We start from the raw sequence: 21,964 nt of genomic DNA, 5'->3' as shown, positions 1-21,964 counted from the left end.
CGTGCACGTGTGTATCTTTGTGTGCATGTATCTGCGTATCTGTGTGTGCATGTGTCCATGCACACGTGCATCTGTGTACATGTGTATCTGTGCGTGTGTGTGCATGTGTGTGTCTGCACGCGTGTATCTGTGCGTGTATCTGCATATCTGTGTGTGCATGTGTGTGCGTGTGTGCATGTATGCGTGTGCATCTGTACATGTATCTGCATGTGTGCACCTGTGCATGTGTGCATCTGTGTGCGTGTGTCCACGTGCATGTATGCGTGTGCATCTGTACATGTGTGTATCTGCATGTGTGTGCACCCGTGCATGTGTGCATCCGTGTGCGTGTCTGCATGTGCACGCACGTGTGCGTGTCTGTGCGCGTGCGCGTCTGTCGGGGCTCACCTGAGAACGCAAAGCAGAGCCCAGGCCATGAGCACAGCCCTGGCTCTCCTTCCAAGACCGCAGCGAGGCCCAGCCTTGGCACGGGCGGAGCCCCAGGGCCTGTCGCAGGGGGGAGGTGGTGTTCTCCAGATCCTGGGCCGGCCTGCAGCGGGTCTGGAGCCAGAGCTCTGGCCTTCTCCTCCGGGCCGCCCCGGACCTTGCCTGTCGCTTTAGCCTGGCCCACCCAGCCCGACCACGGGTCGCACTAGGAGGGGGAGGCGGCATGTTAGATGTTCCCCAGAGCTGGGGCCTCCAGGGTGCACACCCGCCTTCTGTGTCTCCTGACATGATGCTAGGCCTTTCCACCAGTCTCTGCATCTCAGGGGCATTTCCTGGGTCACTGGGACCACCCTGTAAGCTTTGGGGAAAGGCGCGCCCCTCCCCCATTCCCCCATTGCTAGCCTGGTCGTTGCCGTGGAAATAGTAGCTCTGTGTTCTGCTTCTCTGGGCTCGGGGTCTTGGATGACTGCTGAGGACAAGAATGATCCGCGGGCTGCCCCCCCCCTTCCCCAGGAAGCCTGAACTCCCTGGTCCAAGGCTGGGATGGCTCCTGGAGGAATGTCAGAGGGAGGAGGGGGGAGGAAGGGAGAATGGCAGGGACATACTCTGGAAGTTACTTCCCATTAGTGCCGGGGATGGGCCGTGGACAGGCCGGTCAGCCTTCTGGGTTTCCCCGAGTTCCCTAAAATCCCAACTCTGTCTATTTTTTCCTGCCAATAATAATAAAAAGCCTTGGAGGGGGTGATTCTGGGAAAGGCTTCCTGGCGGGGGGACGGGCACACGAGGCAGTGTGTGGGCATAGAAGGTGTCGGAGAGGCAGAGCCCCTCCCCCGGCCTCCCCCAGCTCCCTCCAAGGCCGGAGAGAACCTTTCACTCCCTGCTCTATTTTTCAAACTGTGGGAAGTCCAGAGCAGAGGTGAATCTCCCTCGCCTCCCTAAGCTGTTTTAGGGGAGGAGACCCTTCATCTTGATCCAGCTTAGCGCTTGGAGTCCAGGCTCCATAGTGCTTCCTGGAGGCCTCTGCCTTCCCCTGGGACTGACCCATTAATGAAGTGTCCAGTCACCACGGAGACACTTTCTAAGACAGAAAACAGCCAGAAGGCGTGGCCTGTCCCAGAATCACGCCGTCCCTGGACGCAGACTCAGAGCCTCCATGCCCGGCTTTCTGTCCCGCAGGGTCGGCACGTCAAGACTGGGCAGCTGGCTGCCATCAAGGTCATGGACGTCACGGAGGTAGGGAGCCATGGGGGCAGACGGCGGGCTGGCACCGAGGCGGGCTGGGGGCTCTCAGGCTCAGCCCTCCCATTCTCCTAGGACGAGGAGGAGGAGATCAAACAGGAGATCAACATGCTGAAGAAATACTCTCACCACCGCAACATCGCCACCTACTACGGGGCCTTCATAAAGAAGAGCCCCCCCGGGAATGACGACCAGCTCTGGGTGAGATGGCCCCCCACCCAGCCCTCGCTGTCTCCAGGCTCACCCACAAGGCAGCCTCGGCCCCCAGCCCTCCCTTAGTCTACACAGACTCCCTGCCTCCCGATCCAGAGCGCCTCCTGACTCACGCGCTGCGGCCTCTTGTCCTCTGAGTGTCTGGGGGGCCCTGGGGTCCTGGGGGTTTGCCCACCCCTGTGTCCTCTCCAGGAGCTTACACTGTGTGTGGCCCACACTTCCTAAGCGGTGAGCATCGTCAGCGAGCCAGGGCTGGGGCAGGAGGTGAGTCCGTCAGTCCTGCCTTCACGCACAGCTCCGGGGGAAGCCACGGCCCCAAATACCGTGTGCAGAGGCAGGGCTCGGACCCTCCGGGCAGAGCACAAGCCCTTCTGGATGATTCCTCTAGCCAGAGCTCTATGTGGCTCCTTTGGGCCTCCCCCAAATTCCCTCCTGGCCCAGAACATTCCTGAGAGTCTTTGCCCTCTGGGGCCTGGGCCCATTCCCCAGCCTTGACCTTCCTGCTCTGCAGCCCGGCCCCGGGAGAGTGCCAGGGAGCGCAGCGGTGGGCTTGGGGCTCATGCTGGGTCTCCCCTCCTGCCGTTGCCAGACAGGTACTTACTGAGCACCTTGTGTGTACTCTGCACAGATGGGCCGAGTCACGTCCCCGTTTCCAAGGGGCTCGCACACACAGACTGTGCCCTAAGCAAGGGCGGCACAACTTCCCCCCGGGGCTTACCTGCCGGCTGTGTGTAGTGGGAGATCCTGAGGACCAGAGGCTAGGCGCTGGCCGGGGCGCCCCCTGCTGGCTGCACTGGACACCCCGCCCCCGGGACGGAGAGGCCGGGGCCTACATGGGCGGCGTGCAGATGCCCTTTTTTGCATGTACGAGTGTACACATTCCCTCCTGGCCTTTCTCTGCGTCGGATGTGGGCTTTTGGAAAATGTGCAGTGAAACTCCGGCACAGGCCTCCCAATCCCAGGGCGTCGTGCTGGGGTCTTCCCAGGACCCCTCCTGCAGCTCGCTGCTTGGTCTGCCGCAGGCCTGGAGAATCTTTCTTAGCCCCGTCTTGCCTCTGGGCCAGGGCTTGGCTGACCTTTCCTTGGCCGTGAAGGCCGGGCAGCAGGTGTCTGGGGCTCTGTGGACCCTGCAGCCTGTCCCGGCTTCTCATCGCAGCTGCTGGGCCCCGAAACAGCCACAGGAAGTGCTCCCATGAATGGGGACGGGGGTGTCGCTGGGCCCCCAGAAGCCTTTAGTTAGGACACTCAAACTTGAATTTTATAGGATTCTTAGTGTGATTGTTTTCAACCATTTATAAATGTAAAGACCAGGCTTCGCTCACCGGCCAAAGTTTGCCAACCCGCGCTCCGGGATGGCAGTTGTGGTTTCGGGCTGTGGTCCCCACGGGGCCCTGACGAAAGCCCCGGGCCCGTCCCCAAGGAGGACACGTGCATGCACCTCATTCTGTCTAGTTTCCAGGGTTCCCTGGGCTCCTCCTTAGGACCCAGACTGTCTCCCTCAGCCCCGCCCGCCCTGTCTTTCCCGACTGCATGGCCTTCTGCTTTGTGGCTCACCCAGTTGGGCCCCAAGGCCTCTGGCCCTCCTTCCAGGGGGCTGGCAGGGGAAGGAGGCCCTGCCTGACGGATGCTTCCCCCCGCCCCCCGCACCCCGCACCCCCGTGCCTCCCTGGGCCCGTAGCTGGTGATGGAGTTCTGTGGTGCTGGTTCCGTGACAGACCTGGTAAAGAACACGAAAGGGAACGCTCTGAAGGAGGACTGTATCGCCTACATCTGCAGGGAGATTCTGCGGGTGAGCACCAGCCTCTCCCTGGACACGGACCCTCCCTGCCCCGGGGAGGCCCCAGGCGGGTCGGGAGTGGGAGACCGAGGCCGGCCCTGGAGAACTCTCCGGCAGCTGGGGGCGGGGGGGACAGGCACCTCTGCCGCCTCACTGCCCCCCTGCAGCTGCTGGGCCTTTCCGAGGACGCTCCCCACGGACACGCAGCCTGCGCTTGGGCTCCGGCGTGGGGAGGGGCTGCCCCCATCCCCCCCTCTGCTCGCTCACCTCCGCGCCCACCCTCCCGCCGCAGGGTCTGGCCCATCTCCATGCCCACAAGGTGATCCATCGGGACATCAAGGGGCAGAACGTGCTGCTGACAGAGAACGCTGAGGTCAAGCTAGGTACGCCCGTCCCCTCGCGGCAGATGGGGCTCTCTGACCTGCAGGACCGAGTGAGAGGCTGGGAGTCTTGCTCCCGCCCTTCCCCATCTCCTCCCCTGCGAGGGCCCCCCCCTGCTGGAAATCAGTCCCGAAGTTTCCCCCCCACCTCTGTGTCCCAGGTGCTGTGCAGGTCCTTCCAGCCTGTCCCTTGGCCCTTTCGCATTGGTTTTCCCCCAAGACGCAGGGGGGGGAGTGTGGATGGGGGGGCACAGGTGTCCGGGAATGTCTGCAGAGGCCAGGACCTCCACTGCCCCTGGGGCACGCACCTGCCAGTGCCAGGACCCTCCATGATGACCCCTCCCTCCGTGTCTTCCCAGTGGATTTTGGGGTGAGTGCTCAGCTGGACCGCACTGTGGGCAGGCGGAACACTTTCATCGGGACCCCCTACTGGATGGCCCCGGAGGTCATCGCCTGTGACGAGAACCCCGATGCCACCTACGATTACAGGGTACGGGGCGAGAGGCAGGGCGCGTGGAGGCAGCCAAGGGCGGGATGGGGATGGGGTGGTGGGTAGACTGAAGACACTGGGGGCCCAGATGGGCCGGGTGATACAGCGAAAGTGTGGTGGTGTGCTGGCAGTGAGGGGTGGGGTCGGCTGGAGCCCAGGAAGTGGCTCTGAAGAGGCCGAGATGGTGGGGGCAGAGGGCCATCAGGAACATGCTCCGTCCCTCCTCCTCTCCCCTCTGCAGAGTGACATTTGGTCTCTAGGAATCACAGCCATCGAGATGGCAGAGGGGGCCCCCCGTAAGTGTGGAGCCGGGAGTGGAAGGAGCCCCAGAGGGGCTGTGGGGAGGGGGGCCATGGGGGGGTCATGGTGGGAGGGGCTCTTTGAGGCTCTCGGGGGCCAGGAGAGGGACTCATGGTGTCCCCCCCCCACGTGCCAGCTCTGTGCGACATGCATCCCATGCGAGCCCTCTTCCTCATCCCCCGGAACCCACCCCCCAGACTCAAGTCCAAGAAATGGTAGGTCCCTGGATCAGGACCCCCGCCTTCACCCCTGTGTCCAGTGAGGGGGTGCACCACAGAGGGGTGGGGGCTGGGGCTGGGTTTGGGATGCGGAGAAGACCCGAGGGAAACCCAGGTGGCTCTTGGACGGATGATTCCCCTCTCCCACCTCTGACCCCCCCCCTTGCGAGGGGCCCTCCCAGCGTGAACCCCCTTCCCTTCCAGGTCTAAGAAGTTCACCGACTTCATTGACACGTGTCTCATCAAGACCTACCTGAGCCGCCCGCCCACGGAGCAGCTGCTCAAGTTCCCGTTCATCCGCGACCAGCCCACGGAGCGGCAGGTCCGCATCCAGCTCAAGGACCACATCGACCGCTCCCGGAAGAAGCGAGGCGAGAAAGGTCAGCGGGCCAGCAGGGAGGTCCTCCTCGGCAGCCCCGCTCCCCCCTCTGGGGCCTAGTCCTCCCGGGCCGGGGAGCCCTTCTCCCCGAACTTGCAGCCCCAGGGGGAATTTGTCCTCGTCCACCCCCCCGGATCCCAGGCAACCTCCCCCACCCAGGGCCACCCTGTTACAGCCTGACAGGGGCTCCATGGTGAGCGGGTGCGGGTGTATGTGCGCGGCGGCTGGCCATGGCCTGCCCACTGTGGGGTCTGGTCCCCCGCTCTGCCCGCTCTGCCCGGGCCCACGTTCCAAGGAGGCGGGCGGGGGCAGGTGCGCGGCCCTCCCCGCAGACCTCATTGGTCAGCCCCATGGAAGGTTCCCGACCCGGGGTGGGGTCTGGGGCGCCGGATGAAGGAACAGCGGTGGGCTCCCCCTGCAGAGGAGACGGAGTACGAGTACAGCGGCAGCGAGGAGGAGGACGACAGCCACGGGGAGGAAGGCGAGCCCAGGTGGGCCACAGCCCCGGCCCAGGGGCAGCCGTGCTCCCAGCCGTGGGGGCCGCTAGTCTGCGGTGGGGGGGGGGGCGTAGAGCCCCGGCGCAGGGGCAGCCGTGCTCCCTGCCGTGGGGGCCGCCGGCCTGCGGTGGGGGGCGGTGGGGGTTAGAGCGGTGGAGCCCACGCACCCGTGGCGGGGGCTGGAGGAGCGGGGGGGGGCGGCCCCCGGAGGGCCGCCGGCCCTGAGCCCCGCGCATGCGCTGACCCCCGCGCGTCCGCCCGCCCCCAGCTCCATCATGAACGTGCCCGGGGAGTCGACGCTGCGCCGGGAGTTCCTGCGGCTGCAGCAGGAGAACAAGAGCAACTCGGAGGCCCTGAAGCAGCAGCTGCAGCAGCAGCAGCAGCGCGACCCCGAGGCGCACATCAAGCACCTCCTGCACCAGCGCCAGCGCCGCATCGAGGAGCAGAAGGAGGAGCGGCGGCGCGTGGAGGAGGTGGGGCGGCCCCCGGGCGGGGGGGGGGGGGCTCCGCGGCCCCCAGACCTGTGCGCAAAGGCGCGCTGCCCCCGCCGGCCCCGCGTGCGGGGTGTCGGCGGCCCGCAGAGTGGACGCCTTCCGCACGGACAGGCTGGTCCTGCCCCTTGCTGCGCGGAGCCTCCGCCCCGTCCGTCCCGCGGGACCTCGGGTGTCCGCACGCACTGCGGCGTCCTGGGCGGAAGCCCCGTCTAAAGACCCTCCTGTGCTTCTTGGTTGCCTGGGCTTCGATTTGCTGGAAAGCAGTCTTGTCACTTGGACATTGGAGGTGGTGGGAGCAATACCTTTTAATTAATAGTCTTATTTTTAAACAGTTTTTAAATCGCCAACTTAAAAGGCGCGCATCTGTATACATCGTACTTAGATGCGTTTATTCTGCGGGAGGGACCTGGTGAGGAAGGAGAAGGTGTAAATACGGCCTTCAGCGTGGGGACTTTTGTTGAAGCAATCACATGATTTCAGAGTTCGCGGAGAGCCGGACTTAACAAGAAAATCGTCCAAGTCCTAGGAGATACCCGTGTGCTGCCCCGCAAAGCAGCCCCTGTCCCTGCTGAGCCGGGCACGGCGGGCGAGGGTGGGGGGGCGCGCAGATGCCCGGCAGCGGGCGGACGGACGCAGCGCCGCGTGTGCCACGGCGTCCCCCTCGCGGGGACGGGCAGGGCACACGGGGCTCCGGGCTGCAGGGGCCCCTCCGCCGGCCCCCCCCCCCTAGTTTGGACACACTCGCCTGGACCCGGCGCTTCTGCGCGGGCGCCTGCCGCCCCCTTGTGGCCAGAGGCTGTCCGTGCGGCCCACCCCGCGCCGCTGGCGGCGGGGATGGGGGTGAGGGCCAGGGGCTGGGCGCCTAGCCGTCGGGCACTGTGCCGCCATGGCTTGGCTTGCTTGGTGGAGCAGTGGACAGAGGAGGCATCCCCCGAGGCGGCCCCCAGGGGCAGCAGTCCCCCGCAGCCGTTCCCTGCCGCCTCTCCCCAGCAGCGCCAGGGAGAAGGCTTGCCCGCACCGTCCAGTAGGGGTCCCCTTGCCAGCGGGCGCCGGAGGCCGGCCGGGCACCCCTTCCGGGGCTGAGTGTCCGGTCCGGGCCTGAAGAGCACCTCCTCGCACCCACAGCAACAGCGGCGGGAGCGGGAGCAGCGGAAGCTGCAGGAAAAGGAGCAGCAGAGGCTCGGGGACATGCAGGCCCTGCGGCGGGAGGAGGAGCGACGGCAGGCCGAGCGCGAGCAGGTACAGCGCCCCCAGCACACACCGGACTCACCCCTTCCCTGCCCGGCCTCCCCTCTGCTCCTGCTGCCCGCCTGCCTGCGCCCGGCGCCCTCCCCCGGCTTTCCTGTCCCCTGGATTCCTCCTATCTTTTCCAGCTTCACTCTCTCTCTGTTTTTTCCCACCCTTCAACCCGCGCCCTGGCTCCTGCCCTTCTCCTGTCTCTGTGCCTTCATTCCCCATCTCTCTGCCCCGTCCTCCACTCCCCACCCCTGCACCTTCCCTCCCGGGCCCCCCACCCTGGCTTCCTCCTCATCGCCTGCCCTCCCGGGGCTCATCCCACCCCATCGCCCCCCCCCCTGATTCTGCCCGCTCCCCCCCCCCTCCCCCCCCCCCCGACCCCGCCCCCCACCCCCCCCCCCCCCCCCCCCCGCCCTCTGCCCCCCCCGCCCCCCCAGGAGTATATACGTCACAGGCTGGAGGAGGAGCAGCGGCAGCTCGAGATCCTCCAGCAACAGCTGCTCCAAGAACAGGCCCTGCTGCTGGTAACGGGGCCCCCGGCTTCCTCTGGGAAGGAGCGGATGCAGAGCCTCTGTGCCGCAAAGGGACGGGGACACTTCCGGGAAGGGGACCCGGCCCGGCGACCTCCGGGCAGCTGGAGCAAGGGCCTGCCTGCCTGCGCCCCGGGCCGCGCTGAGCCGGCTCTCCCTACCCTTGGACCCAGGAGTACAAGCGGAAGCAGCTGGAGGAGCAGCGGCAGTCCGAGCGGCTCCAGAGGCAGCTGCAGCAGGAGCACGCCTACCTCAAGTCCCTGCAGCAGCAGCAGGGCCTGCCCGCGGACAGGAAGGCCCTGTACCACTACGGCCGGGGCGCCGCTCCCGCCGACAAGCCGGCCTGGGCTCGAGAGGTACTGGCGCCCGCCGCGGGCCTGAGGGCCAGAGCCGGAGGGGAAGGGGCGGGGGGGGGGGGGGGCGGCTGTGCTGGGAGGACGGAGAAGCAAAGCCGGCCGCTCGGGCCCCTCTCACGCCGCAGGTCGAGGAGAGGACGAGGATGAACAAGCAGCAGAACTCCCCCTTGGCCAAGACCAAGGCCGGCAGCGCAGGGCCCGAGCCCCCCCTCCCCCAGGCCACCCCAGGGCCCCCGGGCCCCCTTTCCCAAACTCCTCCTATGCAGAGGCCGGTGGAGCCCCAGGAGGGACCGCACAAGGTGAGCCTCTCCCCGGTCCCGTGTGAACACGCACACGCGGGAGCCTCCCTCTGCATGGCTGTGGCACAGCCGTGCACTCACACGCACGCACGCACACGTGCACACATACGCACACCTGCACACAATGCACGTGCACACACGCATGCACACAATACATGTACAGACACGTGCACACGCGTATGCACACCCGCACGCGGTGCATGCGCACACCCACACACACAATACATGCACGCATACGTGCACACACGGACGCACACAATACATGCACAGACGCGCACGCACAGCTGCACACGATGCATGCGCACACGCACGCACACAGTACATGCACACACACGTGCACACACGTACGCACACCCGCACGTGGTGCACACGCACACAATGCAGACACATGCGCACGCACACGTGCACACGCATGCACACACAAGTACACGCACACAGACATGCACGCACACGTGCACAATACGCACACGCACACACAATACATGCACGCACGTGCACAAGTACACGCACACAATACATGCAGACACACGCACACGTACACACATGCACACACAAGTACACGCACACATGCACACACACACCCCCTCAGCCAGGGGTCACGGATCTCAGGGTATGGGGGCAAAGACAGCCACGTGCCTGCCGTCCAGGAGTCTGGTCCTGTCCCGCATGTTCTGGGGCTTCCAGAAGCCCTCTCCTCTGACGGACAGTTGGAAGCCAGAGGCTTTCCTCACCCCCTCCTCCCAGAGCGGGCAGCCCACCCTCCCTGGTCTTTCCCTGCAGAGCCTGGTGGCGCACCGGGTCCCACTGAAGCCATATGCAGCGCCTGTACCCCGATCCCAGTCCCTGCAGGACCAGCCCACCCGAAACCTGGCTGCCTTCCCAGCCTCCCGTGAGCCTGACCCCGCCGTCCCCACGCCCACTGCCACGCCCAGCGCCCGAGGAGCCGTCATCCGCCAGAATTCAGATCCCACCTCCGAAGGGCCCGGCCCCAGCCCGAACCCCCCAGCCTGGGTCCGGCCCGATCCTGAGGCCCCACCCAAGGTAAGGGCCCTGCCACGGGACCAGGAAAGAGGAGAGAAACAGGAAGGAAAAGGAGGAGTTGTGGGGGGTGGGCAAGGTGGCGATGGGGTTCAGGGCTGGAAGGGAAGAGACAGGCCAGGCGCCTGCCCTGGGCCCTGTTCCGCGAGCTTACAGGCCAGAGGGCGGGCTGCCTGCTCTGGGACTGTGTCCCTGCTCCGGGGGCCCAGTGAGGGAACAGAAGCATGCGCAGGGCTTTTGGGGAGCCCCAGGGGGGCAGACTTGCTGGGCTGGAGTCCCAGCTTCATGACAGTGGAAAATCCGCGAGCTTCCCTAACCTCGGTTTGCGTGTCCGCGGAAGCCGGGGAGAACACCTGTTGGGGCCGAGGTGAGGACGCATTTGAGGGGCGGCCAGCAGGGCGCTGGCACCACGCGCTGACCGCCCCCCCCCTTCAGGTGCCTCAGAGGACCTCCTCCATCGCCGCCGCCCTCAACACCAGCGGGGCCGGAGGGGCCCGGCCCACTCAGGCTGTCCGTGCCAGGTAGCCCCTGGGGGGGGGGGGGGGGATGGTGGGGGCCCGGGGGGGGGGGGGGGGGGGGGCGGGGGGGGCACAGGAGAGGTTGCCAGGTTACCCACTTAGGAGTGGGCAAGCCCCACCCCGGTCACCTCAGCGCCCCCCGCCCCGCCCCCCGGCACCCCTGTGCTCCCTCCACAGACCTCGCAGCAACTCCGCCTGGCAAATCTATCTGCAAAGGCGGGCAGAGCGGGGCACCCCCAAGCCTCCAGGGCCCCCCGCTCAGCCCCCTGGCCCGCCCAACGCCTGTAGGTAATGGAGTTGCCCCCCTCACTCGCTCCCGCCCTCACTTCCGCCACAGGCTTCCCCCCCACCCCTGGTGGTGGCCCCTCTGTGCCGCAGCTCCATGCTGGAGGGGGCCCCTGTCCTCCTGACCTGCCTCTGCCCTCCCACAGCAACCCCGACCTCAGGAGGAGCGACCCTGGCTGGGAGCGCCCGGAAGGCGCCCTCCCATCTCATGGGCACCTGCCCCAGGCCGGCTCGCTGGAGCGGAACCGCGTGGGAGGTGCGGCGCGCCCCTCTGCGGCCTGCGGGCCCCCGGGGGCCAGGCGGGCGGGCGGTGGGTCACCGAGGGGGGCCAGGTGTCCGTGACCTCCCTTCTCCCACCCTGCCTGATCCAGCCTCCTCCAAACTGGATAGCTCCCCCGTGCTCTCCCCCGGGCACAAGGCCAAGCCTGAGGACCACCGCTCCCGGCCAGGCCGGCCCGCAGTAAGTCATCGGAGGCAGCTGTGGCCCCGTGTGCTCCCGGGTGGGGGCTTGGGGCCTCGGAGCCCCCAGGAGCCCGGGCCGGGCCCTCTGTAACCTGGTGCTCAGGGGCCGCGGGCCGCGCTTCTCAGCTACTGACCTTTCTTCACCTCTCTCCTGCTCCTCCCGGCTGCCCTTGCACCCCTGCGGCCCCTCCCAGAGCTATAAGCGTGCCATCGGTGAGGTCAGTACGGCCTGCTGGGGGCCCTGTTGGCTGCCCCTTCTCCTCCCGCTCCCTTCGCTCCCGCCCCCTCCCTCCCCACGCTCCCCTCCTCACGTCCCGCGCCCCCCCTGCAGGATTTCGTGCTGTTGAAAGAGCGGGCCCTGGACGAGGCCCCGCGGCCTCCCAAGAAGGCCATGGACTACTCGTCGTCCAGCGAGGAGGTGGAGAGCAGCGAAGATGAGGAGGAAAGCAATGGCGAGCCATCCGAGGGGAGCAGAGACACCCCCGGGGCCCGGTATGGGGCGCCCTGGGGGAGGGCAGGCTCCCCCTTTCCTAGGTTGGGGGACCCTGGCTACCACTGCCGGTCAGGCCCCCCTCCCCTTCTCTAGAGAACGGGGTCTGTGCTGGCGTCCCCATGTCGCCCGCTGCCGTGGCAGCTGAGGGCGGACTCCCCCCCCCCCCCCCCCCCCCCCCCCCCCCCCCCCCGGGCAGTGTGAGCGGAGGGGAGGGCACTGGGCCTCCCTCTCTGTCCGCTCCCCGCCGCGGGCAGGACCTGGGGGCTGACGCCAGTCCTCTCTCCCGTGGCAGTGACGGGGACACTGATAGCGTCAGCACCATGGTGGTCCACGACGTGGAGGAGATGGCCGGGACCCAGACCCCCTATGGGGGCGGCACCATGGTGGTCCAGCGCGTGAGTGGCCCCCCGCCCCGTTGCGAGCCCCCGCCGTGCCCCCTCCTCCGCCTGGCACTGGCGCCCTGCCCTCTGTCCCTCAGACCCCCGAAGAGGAGCGCGGTCTGCTGCACGCGGACAGCAACGGCTACACCAACCTCCCCGACGTGGTCCAGCCCAGCCACTCGCCCACCGAGAGCGGCAAAGGTCACAGCCCCCCCTCGAAGGACGGAGGCGGCGACGTAAGTGGGCACGGGCGGCCCCGGAGCCGTGCGGCGGTGGGCGGGGTGCTGGGGGGCCCCGCCGCGGGTTTGCCTGACCGCAGCGCCCCCCCCAACAGTACCAGTCTCGCGGGCTGGTGAAGGCCCCTGGCAAGAGCTCATTCACGATGTTTGTGGACCTAGGCATCTACCAGCCTGGAGGCAGTGGGGACACCATCCCCATCACAGGTGAGGACGGGAGGCCGGGCGGGGCGCGAGGCCCCGGGGAGGGTGCAGGCGGCCTCGGCCTGCACTTGGGCCCGAGCGCCTGCGGGGGGACAGAGGCAGCGAGGGCGCCTGAGGCCCCGTTGGCCCCCAGGAAAGATGCTCCGGAGCGGCCCGGGCACCCGAGGGACAGGACGGGGATTTTGCCAGGTCTCCTGCCCTATTTCCACCCTTCCCTGCACCGCCTCCTTTCTCCACGCCTCCCTGGTCCTGCTGAGTACTCAGAGGAGGCCCCCCCACCCCGCCAAATCCAGGGGTGCGGTGAGGGGGCTGCAGCCCTCCTCCCCCTCTCCCTCTCCTCTTTCCGGCAGCCCTGGTGGGGGGGGAGGGCAGCCGGCTGGATCAGCTCCAGTACGACGTGCGGAAAGGCTCCGTGGTCAACGTGAACCCCACCAACACCCGTGCCCACAGCGAGACCCCCGAGATTCGGAAGTACAAGAAGCGGTTCAATTCAGAGATCCTCTGCGCGGCCCTATGGGGTGAGCCGGGGGCGGGGAGAGCGGGGGCGGCGCGGCCCTGTGCTCCGGCTCGGGCGAGGCCGGGCTGCCGGTGACCTGCGCTCCGGCTTCCGCTGCAGGCGTCAACCTGCTGGTGGGCACGGAGAACGGCCTCATGCTGCTGGACCGGAGCGGGCAGGGCAAGGTGTACGGGCTCATCGGGCGGCGGCGCTTCCAGCAGATGGACGTGCTGGAAGGGCTCAACCTGCTCATCACCATCTCAGGCACGCGGGGCGCACGCGGGGCGCGGACCCCCGGGCTCTCTGTCGCCACCTGCATCCCCAGGGGGGGGGGGCTCCCGTGGCGGCCCCTGTGGGGTGCGGACGCCCGAGGGCGGCGGGCGCTGGACCTCCGGTGAGGGCTGTGTGTCCGCCCTCAGGGAAAAGGAATAAACTGCGGGTGTATTACCTGTCTTGGCTCCGGAACAAGATTCTGCACAATGACCCAGAAGTGGAGAAGAAGCAGGGCTGGACCACCGTGGGGGACATGGAGGGCTGCGGGCACTACCGCGTGGGTGAGGAGGTCACCGCAGAGGGCTTGAGGAGGAGACGGAACCGGGGGGTTTGGGCTGCGGGGCTGAGCCTCGACGCCAGGGGCTGGGCGACTGGAGGCGGGGAGCGCGCTCGGTGACACGCCGGTGGGACCCTCTCCTTCCCTGCCCCCAGTGAAATACGAGCGCATTAAGTTCCTGGTCATCGCCCTCAAGAGCTCCGTGGAGGTGTACGCCTGGGCGCCCAAGCCCTACCACAAGTTCATGGCCTTCAAGGTAGCCCCGGCCGCGGCCCCCTGACCCGCCCGGCACCACCGGCCACCGCGGCCGCGGCCCCTGAGCCCCTCTCCCCTCCGCAGTCCTTCGCCGACCTCCCTCACCGCCCCCTGCTGGTCGACCTGACAGTGGAAGAGGGTCAGCGGCTCAAGGTCATTTATGGCTCCAGCGCGGGCTTCCACGCCGTGGACGTGGACTCGGGAAACAGCTACGACGTCTACATCCCCGTGCACGTAAGCGGGCGGGGCCGGGGCCGGGGGCGGGGCCTGGGGCGGGGCCTGGGCGCGGCCGCCAGCCCTCGGGCTCCGGGTGAGCGGCCTGCAGCCCGCCCTTGCTCCCCAGATCCAGAGCCAGATCACGCCGCACGCCATCATCTTCCTCCCCAACACCGACGGCATGGAGATGCTGCTTTGCTACGAGGACGAGGGCGTCTACGTCAACACGTACGGGCGGATCATCAAGGACGTGGTGCTGCAGTGGGGAGAGATGCCCACCTCCGTGGGTGAGTGCGGCGCCCGCCCCGCGCCCCCAGCCCCCCGGGCCGGAGCTGCAGCCCGCTCACTGCCCTCACCCCTTCGCCCCCAGCCTACATCTGCTCCAACCAGATCATGGGCTGGGGCGAGAAAGCCATTGAGATCCGCTCGGTGGAGACGGGCCACCTGGACGGCGTCTTCATGCACAAACGGGCGCAGAGGCTCAAGTTCCTGTGCGAGCGGAACGACAAGGTGGGAGCCCCTGTCCTGGCCCGGGCTGGCCGTGGGGTCTTCCTGGAGGGGTCCTGGGGGCACAGCCGGCAGCGCAGCCTGCCCTTCCCTGGCCTTCCGTTTCTGGGAGCCCCCCTGCTCCCCAGACTCCTTCCCGTGGTCGCCGGCTGCCTCTCCCCACGCATCTCGGACTGCGTTCCGCAGTTTCCAGCTGTTCCCCCTCCCGCTCCCAGTAACCGAGACCCCCCCCAGCCCTCAGTGCCGACCTGTCCTGCCCCACAGGTGTTTTTCGCCTCAGTGCGCTCCGGGGGCAGCAGCCAGGTTTACTTCATGACGCTGAACCGTAACTGCATCATGAACTGGTGACGGCACGGCCGCCCCCACAGCCAGACCCCCCAGGCCGCCCTTTTTTCCCCTCCCCGGGCTTTTGCTTTTGACTGGTTTGATTCACTGGAGCCTGCTGGGAACGTGACCTCTGACCCCTGATGCTTTTTGTGATCACGTGACCATCCTGTCTCTCTCCCCCCCCCCCCCCCCCCATACGTTCTCTCTCCAGAACTGTGCCTGTCCCAATTCCGGGGAGAGGTACAGCTGCCCCTTCCCCGGAATCGGGAGGGCCGAGCCCCACCCCCCCTTTTCTCCGCTTCAGAGGAGAGTGCTTGGGGCGTGGACCCCGGACCCCAGTGCTGCTGACCGGGCAGGGCCCTGGGCCCCTTCATTTGCACGTCAGGGGAGCCGGCTCCCCCCTTGAATGTACCAGACCCTGGGGGGGGTCACTGGGCCCTAGGTTTCAGGGGGGTCGCCCGCCACTCCAGGGGCAGGGACCATTTCCTCATTTTCTGAAAGCACTTTAATGATTCCCCTCCCCCCAAACCCCAGGGACTGGAGGGGGGACCCCGCCAGCCAAAACATTTCCCCCTTTCCAACCCCATTTCTTTCTAGCCTCTGTCCTTCCCTAGTGGGGGGAGGGAGCAGGGAGCTCTCGCCCCCCGCCCCCGCACCCCCCTGCTTGCCTCTGTATATAGTGTGAGCAGCAAGTAGCCCCATCCCGCCCCGCCCCTCCTCAATGTAGTGGCCTTGGATATTCCGTTTGTTAATAAAGACAATTCAACCAGCTCCTACCATCTCGGGCCGTTTTACTGTTTTCTTTCCCAGTTCTGGATACCGACCGGCGGAAGCCAGCAGGGCTGGGAGGGAGGGAGGGGGCGGCTGAGGGGGCCTTATCCCTGTGGCCTTAGGGGGACCGAGGGCATTTGGCTCCCCCAGGGAGGGGCCTGGCTTCCTGGTTCCAGCCGCCTCAGGTGAAGTCCTGTAGAGGGGCCCCCTTCAGTTTTCAACCCAGAAAGACGCAGCAACTTCTAGGGCGAGAGGGTCACGCGGGCCGGGGGGGGGCCTCAGAACTGGGGGGTCAGCAAGGCTGGATGGAGGGGTGATGAGTGGTTTCTGGAGGACTGTCCTCTGCTTCCGATTTCCCGACCGGTGGCCAGACCTACACAAGCAAGTGCACACACCCTCCACGTGCGCAGACACGACCCCACGTGCGCGCAGACAACCCCAAGTGCTCGCGCACAACCCCACGTGTGCAGACACACCCCTACAGGCGCGCGCACAACCCCACGTGTGCAGACACACCCCCACGTGCGCGCAGACACAACCCCACGGGCGCGCAGACACGACCCCACGTGCGCGCAGACAACCCCAAGTGCTCGCGCACAACCCCACGTGTGCGGACACACCCCTACGGGCGCGCGCACAACCCCACGGGCACGCAGACAACCCCACGTGCGCGCAACCCCACGTACCCGCAGACACGACCCCACGTGCGCGCGCACACGACCCCACGTGCGCGCAGACACACCCCCACGGGCGCGCAGACACGACCCCACATGCGCGCAGACACACCCCCACGTGCGCGCAGACACGACCCCCACGGGCGCGCAGACAACCCCACGGGCGCGAAGACACGACCCCACGGGCGCGCAGACAACCCCACGTGCGCGCAGACACACCCCCACGTGCGCGCAGACAAGCCCACGGGCGCGCAGACACACCCCCACGGGCGCGCAGACACACCCCCACGTGCTCACAGAACCCCACGTGCGGGCGCGCCCAGCTCCTCTTGTGAAGTTGGCAAAGGCGGGTTTATTATGGCAGCGGGTAAAGGATCACAACACAGCATGGGCCAGCAGCATGTTTTTGAAAATCGGTTTCCTCCCGGAAATGGGGGCGGGGGGGGGGGGGGGGGGGGGGGGGGGAGAAGCCGTCTACAGACACGGCGGGTAGGGCAGCTCGGGCACTTGGTTGAAGTAGCCCCCGAGGAAGATGAGGCTGGACCCCACGCCGAAGAGCACCAGGGCGGCCCAGAAGCAGATGTTGTCCAGGGCCTTCCCCATGCGCACCCAGTCGGACACCTCCTGGGGAGGGGCGGACACAGCTGCGTCTCCCGCGGCGCCAGGGACTGGAGGCCTCCGGGTGACCACCCGCCCCCGCCCCCCGGGGCCTGTCCCACCTCGCCGGAGGCCTCCTGGTCCCGCGTGCTCTCGGCCACGAAGTTCACGGCGTCCACGCAGCAGCGGACCTCGGGGGCGGCGGCGCCCAGGCTCTGGCAGAGGGCGGCTGGTGGGGCGCCCGGGAGGGGAGGGTCACCGGGGCGCCCGCCCCGCCGCAGCCGTCCGCGCCAGCCAGCCAGCCCGCCCGGGCCCTTCCGCTCACCGGTCCAGGCCCCGTGCCGGTGCCTCTGCCCCTCAAACACTAGCTCGCTCCGCGGCTTTTTCAGTATCAGCTCCTCGGCGCGGAGCAGCAGGCCCACGGACGACGCGCGCCTGGGCGGTGAGGTGGCCTGGGGAGCCTCGCGGGGCGCGCCGGAGCCCAGGAGGCGCGGCAGCAGCTCCAGCAGGACCTGGCGGCGGGGCGGGCCGAGCTCGAGGCCCCGCCCACCCGAGGGCCGCGCCGAGGCCGCGCCCCGCCCACCCGGGCCGCGCCCCGCCCACCCGGCGCTTACGTGGCGCAGCCGAGGGGACACGGTGTGCGTGGTGGGCGTCCGCAGAGACACATTGAGCACGATGACGCAGTTCATGACGATGATCGTGGCAACCACCATGACGAAGATGAGGTACCTGCGGGGCCCGCCGCGCGTGACCTCACAAACGCCCCTCCCCGCCGGTGAGGCTGCTCCTTCCCAGCGGGGCCAGACGGCGCGCGCGGACCGGATGCCCCCTTTTCCGCCGGCGGCCATGAAGGGGACCCCCAGCTCCCTGGAAACCCTGCTGTGGGTCTACCACTTCCACAGCTCCACGGAGGTGAGGCTACGCCAGCGGCCCCGCCCACGGCTGACGGCCCTGTGAGCTCTGCCCGGTGACCCGACGGCCCCGACGCCCCCGCTCCTTGTCCAGGTGGCCCTGCAGCCCCCGCTCCTGTCCTCCCTGGAACTCGCTGTGGCCGCAGCCCACGAGTATCTGGAGCAGAAGTTCCGAGAGCTCGAGTCCCGCGAGCCGCGGGAGCCTCAGGGGCCGCCCGCCCCGAAGCCCACCCTGGGGCTGGTGCTGAGAGAGGCCGCGGCCAGCGTCGTGAGCTTCGGCGCCACCTTGTTCGAGGTGGGGCGCGGGGGGCTGCGGGGGGGCTGCCGAGGGGCAGGAAGGGGCTTAGAGACCCCTGCATCCCCCACCAACTCCTGCACCCCCCACCGCAGATCTCAGCCCTCGCCACCTTGTTCGAGGTGGGGCGCGGGGGGCTGCGGGGGGGCTGCCGAGGGGCGGGAAGGGGCTTAGAGACCCCTGCATCCCCCACCAACTCCTGCACCCCCCACCGCAGATCTCAGCCCTGTGGCTGCAGCAGGAGGTGCGAAGACTGGACGGCGGCGCCGGCAGCCCGGGCCCAGCCCCAGGCGCCGGGGACCCGGGCGGAGCGCTGGCCCGGGTAGCCCAGGCCGCGGGGCACGGGGCTCGGCAAGCGGGGGCTGCGGCGGGCGCGGGTGCCCGGCTGGTGCTGCAGGGGGCGTGGCTGTGCCTGTGCGGGCGGGGCCTGCAGGGGTCCGCCTCCCTCCTGCAGCAGTGGGGGCGTCAGCTGGGCCTCGGGACCGCCGGGGGACCGGTGAGTTCAGGACGGAGATGGAGGGGGGAGGAGATGGAGGGGGGAGGAGCTGGGGGCCGGAGATGGAGGGGGGAGGAGCTGGGGGCTGGAGGCGGCGGGGCGCGGCGGGGCGGGGGGGGGGGCACTGAGCCGGCCCGCCCCCGACAGAGATACTCAGGGGATCTCCAGGTGATGTCCAGCAGCAGCGCGGAGGACGGGGGACCGGAGAACCCCCCGCCGCCCCAGCCCCGCCCCATGCTCGAATAAAGCCCAGGCGGGCCGGGACCCCGGAGCTGCTCCCCGTGTCGTGCGGCCGTGGCCCCGCCCCATGCTCGCGTGGGCCCCATCGGGGACCCTCCGCCGTCACCTGCCCAGCATCGGCACGCTCAGCGACGTCTCGGGGATTTTCTGCGCGATCAGGAACAGGAAGACGGTCTGGGCGAGCAGGACGTTGATGGAGACGGTGCACTTCTGGCCGCCGGCTGGTGGGAGCGCCCGGTGAGAGCAGGCCTCGCCACCAGCAGCGCGCCCGGGGTTAGGGTCTCGGCCGCCCCTTACCCTGCGCCGGCAGGAAGTAGGCGAGCAGCACCAGGCCCGAGATGAGCACGCAGGGCACGATGATGTTGATGACATAGAAGAGCGGCTTTCGGCGAATGATGAGCGTGTAGATAACGTCCACGACCCCCGGGCCGCCAGCGGAGGCGCCGTCGGGGCGACGGATCAGCCCGGGGCAGAAGTCGATGGCCCACTCGCCGTTCTCTGCCGGGCGGGAGGCGCGGTCAGCTGGCCCGAGGGCCCGCACACCTGGCCGCGACACCTGGGGCTCCGGGCGGAGGAGAGGGTGGGGCCGCGGGAGGTCTGGGCCGTCGGGCGAAGGCGGTTCGGGCGGGGAGGGGCGCTCGGGCGCGGCCGTCGAGAGTGCTTTCGGGGGAGGGTCAAGGTCAAGGCCGGCTGAGGGTGTCCAGCCCCGGCCTCGATGGCCTGGGGCCACCCACTCTGCGAATCCCCTCCCTGGACCCCGTCTAGGGGCGGGTTTTCGGGGCAGGAGGAGGCCTCACCAGTGTAGGCCTCGGTATCGATGTCGATCTTGCTGATGGTCTCGCCGTCGTCGTCCACGGCGAAGACGAAGTCCACCTCTTCGGCGTTGTAGGTCTGCGAGCTGCGGAGCCAGGGCCGGCCCGCACGGGGGACGCTCGGACCCGGCCCGTCCCCCGCCCCACCGCCCCAAAGTCACCCCCCACCCCCACCCCCGCGCAGCGCGTCCCACCGGAAGACGAGAGAGCAGTTCTGCCAGTCGAAGGGGAAGTAGGTGACCTCTACGGCGCAGCTGCTCCGGTAGATGGCGGGGGGCAGCCAGCTCACGTAGCCGCCCTCGTAGACCAGCACGTTGGCGTCGTAGGCCACGCCGAACTGGCCGTCAATGCTGTGGGCCGCGAGAGAGCCGGCGTCCGCCCGGGCCCGCGACCCCCTCGCCCTCCCAGTAAGCCCAGCCCCCTCCCACCAGGTGCAGCCCAGCCCCCAGTCCTCGGCTTCCCCCGTCCACCCCGGTGCTCACTTGTTTTCCAGAACGATCTCCGGGAGCCAGACGAGTTCCGAAGGGACCCGCAGGATCTCCACACCCCCGAAGTCGTCCTTGGTGTAGTTGAGTCGGTAATCTTGCCAGTCCTAAGGAGTGGGGATGGTCGCGCCGGTGCCCTGCATCTCCCATCTGGTGACCGCCAGGAGACTGGGAGAAAGGGGCCAAGACCTCCCGCTGTTCCCCGGATTGGACTCACGATTCCAATCCAGACGCTGGTGGTGAGGGTCTCCTCTTTCTCATTCTGCAGACAAGGGTCAGGATGGTTGAAGTGGGATTCCAGAGCCAGGAGTGCAATTTCAGGCTCGGGGGTGGGGGCGGGGGTACCTTACTAGGGAGATGAGGTTGGTCAGGGTGACCTTGAGGGTGATGGTGACAGTCTCTTCAGGCTCCTTCACTGGCCGGCGCTCTGGGTCATAGTTGTCGAAGAGATGGTGGTAAAGACGCAGCTCCTCGTTCTTCGCCTCACCTCCACCTGGGGATGGGGTCAAGTGGTGGGCTCGCTGCAGAGGAAGGGCTGGGGGGGGGGGGCCCTCTGCTGCCTCCGGGTCTGCACAGGGCTCTGCTGCGTGTGTCTCTGAGGCTCTGTGCTCTTCCCTGTCTCCTGAGCCAGACACCGAGCCTGCTTCTCGGTTTCCCGTCTTTGCCCCGTCCCTGGGCATCCCTATCCCCATGTGTGTGGCCGACCCTTGTCCCTACCGAGGAGCTGCAAGAGGAGCAGGGTGCCCAGCAGAGCCCCTGCCATCGCGCTGTCGGGTCCTCGGGGTTATTCTGAGCCCTGGCAGGCTTTAGGGGGGCAGGCCAGGGTGTGGGAGGGAGGGAGGGGGGTGTTAGTTCCGGGCTGGGTTGGGGGACTGTCACCTAATCCTCTTCCCACTGCTACTGCAGCCAGAGACATTTGGCTGCTCCCAGAGGCAGCTGCCCCATCCCAGCATCCTTTGCCCGCTGTTCGGCCGGCGCCGCGGCCACAGACCCGACCCTCTTATGGCCGGAGCAACCGGGTGCAGGTGCAGGTCCTTGAGGAGCACCTGGAACCACAAGCCTGGCAGTGGGGGGAGGGGGTGGCCCTGCTCTGAACATGCGCTGGTGTCCCTTGAGTAAGCCGCCCTGTGCAGGTGACACCCTTTGCCTCCTGTCACTCACGTGGAACAGGTTACCACCACCCCCGGCCCAGCCAAGGCCACAACAATGCGGTTTCCGCCCGTGGAGTCTGGCGAGGTCTCCATAAAGAACTGGTAATAGGACAGGCGGCCGCAGGGGATCATCGGCAGGAACGCACCACCTGGCAAGGAGACCCTGCGGCAATAGGGCCGCCTCCCCCCACAGCCTAAATCCCAGGTGGGCCCACTCGCGGCCCCTCCCGGCACCTGCCCCAGACGCCGGTTTCTCCTGGCCTCCCTGCTGCCACCTTGCGGCCACACGTGGTGATACCGCCTTCCCGCCCGAAGCACACTTGAAGTGATTCGTTTTTTTTTGGTTTTTTTTTTAAGATTTTATTTATTTATTTGACAGAGAGAGATCCAGCGAGGGAAAGAATACAAGCAGGGGGAGTGGGAGAGGGAGAAGCAGGCTTCCCGCTGAGCAGGGAGCCTGATGCGGGGCTCGATCCCAGGACCCTGGGATCATGACCTGAGCCGAAGGCAGACGCTTAATGACTGAGCCACCCAGGCGCCCCGAAGTGATTCGTTTTTATCTTGAAGTGTTATTGGACCACCCTAGTCGATCATCTGAGGTGCTTGCTTACAATTCCTATTCCTAGGTTCCGTCCCCAAAGAGCCCTGAGTTAGGAGGATGCCAGAGTTGGGGTGCCAGGGATCTGGTTTTTTAAGAAGCTGTCCGTGTTTGCGCATGCACTTTCCGTGCC

General features: G+C 67.6%; 2 protein-coding genes across 10 annotated transcripts in view; one reads left to right on the top strand and one right to left on the bottom strand.

Moving 5' to 3' along the window:
- MINK1 (misshapen like kinase 1) overlaps positions 1-15,564 on the top strand; it is a 43,139-nt gene extending 27,575 nt beyond the window's left edge. Inside the window, exons 3-34 of one of the 9 annotated variants that reach the window (XM_032431823.1) lie at positions 1,603-1,659; positions 1,741-1,866; positions 3,557-3,667; positions 3,948-4,038; positions 4,395-4,525; positions 4,767-4,821; positions 4,962-5,040; positions 5,248-5,423; positions 5,844-5,913; positions 6,188-6,392; positions 7,539-7,652; positions 8,087-8,173; positions 8,353-8,535; positions 8,661-8,834; positions 9,675-9,875; positions 10,308-10,393; positions 10,568-10,678; positions 10,822-10,931; positions 11,047-11,135; positions 11,332-11,355; positions 11,469-11,629; positions 11,923-12,025; positions 12,109-12,246; positions 12,345-12,453; positions 12,801-12,968; positions 13,067-13,210; positions 13,366-13,500; positions 13,652-13,752; positions 13,836-13,985; positions 14,095-14,254; positions 14,338-14,477; positions 14,739-15,564. In XM_032431823.1, the coding sequence (XP_032287714.1) occupies positions 1,603-1,659; positions 1,741-1,866; positions 3,557-3,667; positions 3,948-4,038; positions 4,395-4,525; positions 4,767-4,821; positions 4,962-5,040; positions 5,248-5,423; positions 5,844-5,913; positions 6,188-6,392; positions 7,539-7,652; positions 8,087-8,173; positions 8,353-8,535; positions 8,661-8,834; positions 9,675-9,875; positions 10,308-10,393; positions 10,568-10,678; positions 10,822-10,931; positions 11,047-11,135; positions 11,332-11,355; positions 11,469-11,629; positions 11,923-12,025; positions 12,109-12,246; positions 12,345-12,453; positions 12,801-12,968; positions 13,067-13,210; positions 13,366-13,500; positions 13,652-13,752; positions 13,836-13,985; positions 14,095-14,254; positions 14,338-14,477; positions 14,739-14,822 (3,873 nt within the window). In that variant the 3' untranslated portion in view covers positions 14,823-15,564. Of the gene's footprint in view, positions 1-1,602; positions 1,660-1,740; positions 1,867-3,556; positions 3,668-3,947; positions 4,039-4,394; positions 4,526-4,766; positions 4,822-4,961; positions 5,041-5,247; positions 5,424-5,843; positions 5,914-6,187; positions 6,393-7,538; positions 7,653-8,086; positions 8,174-8,352; positions 8,536-8,660; positions 8,835-9,614; positions 9,876-10,307; positions 10,394-10,567; positions 10,679-10,821; positions 10,932-11,046; positions 11,136-11,331; positions 11,356-11,468; positions 11,630-11,922; positions 12,026-12,108; positions 12,247-12,344; positions 12,454-12,800; positions 12,969-13,066; positions 13,211-13,365; positions 13,501-13,651; positions 13,753-13,835; positions 13,986-14,094; positions 14,255-14,337; positions 14,478-14,738 lie in introns of all 9 variants that reach the window. The other 8 variants (XM_032431821.1, XM_032431824.1, XM_032431825.1 and 5 more) reach the window with 8 other exon arrangements.
- Positions 15,565-16,720: 1,156 nt separating this feature from the next.
- Positions 16,721-20,845, bottom strand: CHRNE (cholinergic receptor nicotinic epsilon subunit). Its single transcript, XM_032431873.1, has 12 exons — positions 20,800-20,845; positions 20,433-20,575; positions 20,300-20,344; positions 20,080-20,189; positions 19,792-19,947; positions 19,583-19,683; positions 19,083-19,283; positions 18,892-19,006; positions 17,458-17,572; positions 17,169-17,355; positions 16,966-17,072; positions 16,721-16,870 (listed from the first exon to the last, which is right to left on the bottom strand). The coding sequence occupies exons 1-12, from the start codon at positions 20,843-20,845 to the stop codon at positions 16,721-16,723; spliced, it is 1,476 nt and encodes a 491-aa protein (XP_032287764.1).
- Positions 20,846-21,964: the final 1,119 nt, after the last annotated feature.

Source organism: Phoca vitulina, unplaced genomic scaffold (genome assembly GCF_004348235.1).
Source record: "Phoca vitulina isolate PV1807 unplaced genomic scaffold, GSC_HSeal_1.0 scaffold47, whole genome shotgun sequence".
Lineage (NCBI taxonomy): Eukaryota > Metazoa > Chordata > Mammalia > Carnivora > Phocidae > Phoca > Phoca vitulina.
Note: the sequence above shows the minus strand (reverse complement) of the source record. Positions and strands in the feature narration are given on the sequence as shown.

Excerpts from the sequence above, each read along its gene's own strand:
- CHRNE (XM_032431873.1), bottom strand. The coding sequence starts at position 20,845 with ATGGCAGGGGCTCTGCTGGGCACCCTGCTCCTCTTGCAGCTCCTCG. Across the intron at positions 20,190-20,299 it reads CCAGCGTCTGGATTGGAATC|GACTGGCAAGATTACCGACT; the intron begins GTGAGTCCAATC and ends CCCACTCCTTAG. Across the intron at positions 19,007-19,082 it reads CTACTTCCTGCCGGCGCAGG|CCGGCGGCCAGAAGTGCACC; the intron begins GTAAGGGGCGGC and ends CGCTCCCACCAG.